A 5,326-nucleotide genomic window follows, 5' to 3' on the forward strand; every position below is an offset into this window, starting at 1 on the left:
GTAATTATTATCATTATTATCGGACCTATGTAGAGTTGCGTAGTGTTGTGTATTCACTACGACGAAATTGGCCGCATATAACTCATGAAACATTTTGACCAAACTAAGCGACCGCATGAATGAGAAAAGAAGTGTTGGGTAGCTTATCCTTTGATAGATATTCAAAGGATTTTCTGTTGGACTAGCGTAGAATAGCATACTACATGTGTATTGCGTAGGCATTGGCGTAAAGTAGCGTAGTGTTGCGTACTTATGCGTTGCTTGGCGTTACAGTAGCGTTGAGTTGCGTAGACTTGCGTTTATACTGCGTTTCTCTGCGCCCTGTGCTCGACGCCAAAAGAACTCGTATAAATGATAATTTAAAAAAAATATCATATTCTAGAAGTCTAGTATTTTTTTCGAGTACCCCACGTCTCCCTTTGCGTAGCTCAGCGTATAACCATACGTAGGCCGGCGTAGCTGCAAGGTATGGTATAGGCCTACATTGACGTAGTCGGTACGCAACACTATGCAACTCTACGCAGGCTCGATGTTAATGCCCCTTATACGTTATAGTTTGATCATCTTTCCTTTGTAATTTATATAAACTTGTCAAATTCCTTATAAAACGATATTGTTTTCTGTTTTATTTTGAAAGAATAATTCCTAATGTAGGAATTCCTAATGTAGGAATTGCAAATGTACTATTCATGTACATAACTGTGAGTCAAAAAAAAAAAATGACTCTCGCGAAAGTCGCATTTTTTTCAGTCCCGAGAGCTTCGACTCGTGCGAGGTTTGCTGTATATGCAACATTTGCCATAGCCTGTCGCTCGTCACATACTTTCATACTCATTGTTGCCTCTCCTTTGAGGAATATCTCATTTCAATAATGTCATGGGAACTATTATTATGTTTTCGTTGTTTTTTGTGTTTGTGTTTGTGATGTAATGTATTTTGTAAGGCAGCTCACCACAAGCTTTGCTTTTTTGAGGTTCTACCTTCCTGTACAATAATTTCATGCATGTGATTTCCTACATGAAAAAAAAAAAAAGATGGAAAATAAATGTTATATAAACTTGAACTTGAACTTGAATGTGAAAATGAATCTTTCTCCAATTGATTCAATAGAGTTGTCAAAGTGCAATCTATAAACAATATACATCTAATTTTTCCATAAATAAAGTTTCCACTACATAATGCAAGCATTTTGATTCATAGTGCAAAATTAATAATTTTTACTCCCCCGTTCCCATGGTTTTGACACACTGTTTCTTCTTACTCTATCCTTGCCATTCCAAAAACAAGCAACAGCAAAAACGACAGAAATCAAACGTCATTTTGTTTTTTAATTCCAAAATTACCCATCTGGGGACATGTATAGGGAAAAAAAAACAATCACGTAGCATAGTTTTGTCTTAAAAGCCTATATTTACGTCAATGATGAAAATGAAAGTTTCTTCCACCACTTTCAGTCTTTTGATATTGAATATACGTATTAAACCTTTCCTGTATTTTATTTTTCAAACAGTGTTTCTTTTCTTTTCCCTCACCCATCAACACTACATCAGTTTTTTTTTAATCACAGCACAAACACACAACACACACACACACACACACACACACACACACACACACACACACTCACAAACTTGCGCACTCATCCTTTGCTCATGCTTATTTACGCTTTGTGATACCGGCCTAGACAGTATGGACGGCGAATCGTATCAAACTCATATAACTATTTTAAGCAACACACAAACAAATGAGGATTGATTATGTTTGTATTCCAATTTTGCTGCAGATTAGCACAAAACCTCAGGAGGTTTTCTTTTTTTATTTTGCTTCAAGATGACACAGTGCCTGGTTGGATGCATTATCATGTATTTGAAATTAGTACTCTCCTCACATCATTCTTGTCAATGTGAAATGTATTAAATCATTGAACAAAATGTGCGTAATTACAACTACAAAACACTGATCATTATCATGAATCAAAAAGTTTACATTAAACGATTAGACAAGGTTATTCAAGGTTATGGGTTTCTGAAGACGTTTGGAACCTTAATATGAAAAATGCAATTCTGACATTTAAAGTATCATCAGGACTACACATAACACATAACTTTACAACCGTCTTTCATTATGAGCCAATGAAAATACATATACAGCAAATGTAATTCATACCGTCTATTACACGTGTTTGTTCAAAGTATAGGCCTAAGCGTTACATGCAAACATTCAAGAATCGATTTCACTATTTGACTAGCGTGTTTAGCTTTAAAGAGAAACAGTAGAAAAGTTGTGGCATGTGCTCATAAGTTTTGGTGCAAAATGTCATGTTATTGCAAGTGTAACACTCATCATACTTTCTTGGCTATCGTATCTTACATATTAGAGTGAAGTAAAATTTATCATTATTTGTAGGTCTTATTTCACTCCATGCATATTTACAGTGCAACCATTCCTGCTACAATCTTTTTTAGAATAAAATATCCATTTTCACTATCTAGACTTTATTTAAACGGAGATATCAACGTCAATAGTTTATACATAATATAGACAAACCTTTACCATCATCTATTCAGCTGGCGTATCTCCTTTTTACAATGAGTTTATTTTTTTACTTTTTATTTACAGGTTATCTACTACAGAGAATTACATAACAAAAATTTAGAAAACGCGTTTTAAAATGAGGCTTTAAAGAGAATTCATAGTCAGACTCCATACTTCCAGCTGTAGTAGACACTATTATCATTGTCTAAGAAAAGAAACGGGTAAGAAGAATATACAGTGTAGTTTGAACAAATGACGTCACAGACATTAATTATTTAGAGGTATTTATCTGTGCATGGCACTCGGTCCCACCTCTCTGTTTCGTTTTATACGATTATTTTATCCTTTCAGCACCATTACACTTATATCTCGAATAGCATTAGTCATATTACATGCATAACATGCAAACGCTGTGTCAATATGAAAGTCCGAATGAGGAGTGTCCAGGTCTTTTAGAGAAAGCAAGAAAAAATCTTTTACAATACCGCCTGGTAATGCTTTCGTTTTTAGAGGTCAACTTTTCTGTCAACATACAAGTGAATTGTTTCCCTTGTTTTATGAGAATTGAATATCGGTTGTCCAGGAAAAGCTCGTACAGGCCCATTTCCTGTAAAAAGAACAGATCAACTCGGATATCCTCTCAAAGCCTACAGCATTGTTTGTTTGTTGTAATGTAAATGTAACCTTGACAGCAACCATATACTTATATCTCTTAGTATTGAACGTATGAGTACATGTAAATTTTATCATACTCGTGACCATAAATACAAATACTTTTTACTGCCAGGCAAAAACGAAACAAAAACAAACCAGAAGATGTAAACTACCCCAGGGCAGGGCTGGTATCAAGAGGGAGAATACAGAAGTGAAAGTGAAGGACGATAATTCGAAGAGTTTCCATATTAAGAGGAATTATTGTGGAGGGCAAAACCAACATGATACACTCCCCTTGGAAGCAACAATTTCCGCAGTCCTATAATACTTCTCAAAGACAGCAACACCAAAATCAAGAGAATTCTACAACAACAACAGCAACAAAACCATAAGTGCAAAACAAAACAACAATACAAAAAAGACCAAAAAACCATTATAAGGAACTCAACCAGCTAATTCTTGGGGAGTCCTTAAAGAGTCTGGTAGTCTGCTACACTGTTGTGGAGTCATCATTGGATTTGATAACCTTTGTCTTGTCGTCAATGGCGGATTCTCTATGATCAGCACTTGTGGTCTGCGTGGTAGCTTCATCAAGTTTGGCCTTCACACGGAGGCGTTTCTTCACCATTGGGCAGCAGGCAAAGGCTTCGGCGAAGGCGCTCCTGTACCGGGGATTCGTCATTGTGTACACGAAGGGATTGCAAGCAGAGTTAATATAAGACAATATCCGACCTGCCCAGATGACCTGTATAGCCTGGTTATCGTCCAGTAGATATTTACCAATGGCCCCGGATATCATCATGGCAAATGATGAGAACTGGTAAGGTGAAAGGCAAACGAAGAAGATGACTCCATTGATGATGAGCATGCGCACGACTTGGTTGCGCATCTGAATACTTCGCACGGCTGCCACACCTTGTTGCTTCTCGCGGACGGCTACGCGCGTGTTTACTGCGCGTATGATCAGTGCGTACATGGCAAAATTAAGAACCATAACGATAAAGAAAGGAATTGTTTGGAGGCCATTTCCTACGATGCGCATAGCTTCTGAGACAGGTTGACAGTATCCGGTCAAGTTGGGCATCCCGACATATTTGTCTTCGTCCGGCCAAATGATACAATATTCCTGCCAATTCACCCAACCCGGAATCAGGCAGACGGCAAAGACACCAGCACAAATCCAGGCCAGTGTGACGAGCCTGATGGTGCGGGACGTCCCGGTGACGAGCCGATGAAGCACTGGTCGGCATACAGCATAATACTTCTCAAGGGTCACCAGCGTAACCAGGAAAATTGACCCGTAGTAGGATAGCTGCACAAAGTAGTTCAGCATGGCACAGCCAACCGCCTTCAGTCCATACTGGTCATCGTATACTGGAGAGGCCAAGAAACGACCGATCTTATCACCTTCCGCAAAGCACAGGAACATAATATCAGCAATGGCCAGGTTGACGAGATAGTAGTTGGTGACCGTGCGCATGCGGCGCAGACGGCAGACGACGAAGATGAAGGAGACGTTGGCTAGGACACCGATGACCCAAATGATGGGCATAACGATAGTGATAAGAATAGTCTCGCCACGGGAATACAGGTAAAACTCTGCATACGGGCTGTCAGTCAAATTCAAAATAAGGATGTCGGACGGACATACCTCATTCGGTGTCCAATCCATGATGTCCTGAAGGTCAAGGATGTTGAACATCAGGGTTGATATGAATAAAATGCCGATCACACTCTTCGTTTGGAAAGCACAAAGTCACAATCTAAAGATGCGTTGACCGTCCTTTAGAAGTATGTCATTACCACGAAGAGGATCTTTTGATTGGTGCTTCGAATATTTGAAAAATATAATGTAAGGCACGATTTTTAAAATATTGCAGATTAAGTCAAGGTATCAAACTCATCTGAATGGTCTTTCAGCAGCAAAGAAAGCCTGGATTTTCATTTTTATTTTATCTTAAAAGTCTTGAAGCTTGAAGAAGGCTGTGGAGAAGAAGATCATGGAGTTAGCTGCCACGGAATGATTTCTCGGAGGCACCGTGATGAGAAAGGTGAGTCAGGTGTATCTTGTGTAAGAAAAACATTGAATTCCAGTCCAGTAAGGCTGACATTTGACAATCCTTCACCTCACGCAACT

General features: G+C 38.7%; 1 protein-coding gene across 1 annotated transcript; it reads right to left on the reverse strand.

The window, feature by feature from the left end:
* Nucleotides 1-2,792: 2,792 nt before the first annotated feature.
* LOC140235124 (neuropeptides capa receptor-like) lies at nt 2,793-4,891 on the reverse strand. The gene has a single exon (XM_072315164.1). The coding sequence runs from the start codon at nt 4,889-4,891 to the stop codon at nt 3,680-3,682; it is 1,212 nt and encodes a 403-aa protein (XP_072171265.1). The 3' UTR covers nt 2,793-3,679.
* Between the last annotated feature and the right edge of the window lie 435 nt (nt 4,892-5,326).

Source organism: Diadema setosum, chromosome 11, assembly GCF_964275005.1.
Source record: "Diadema setosum chromosome 11, eeDiaSeto1, whole genome shotgun sequence".
In the NCBI taxonomy this organism is placed as follows: Eukaryota; Metazoa; Echinodermata; class Echinoidea; order Diadematoida; family Diadematidae; genus Diadema; species Diadema setosum.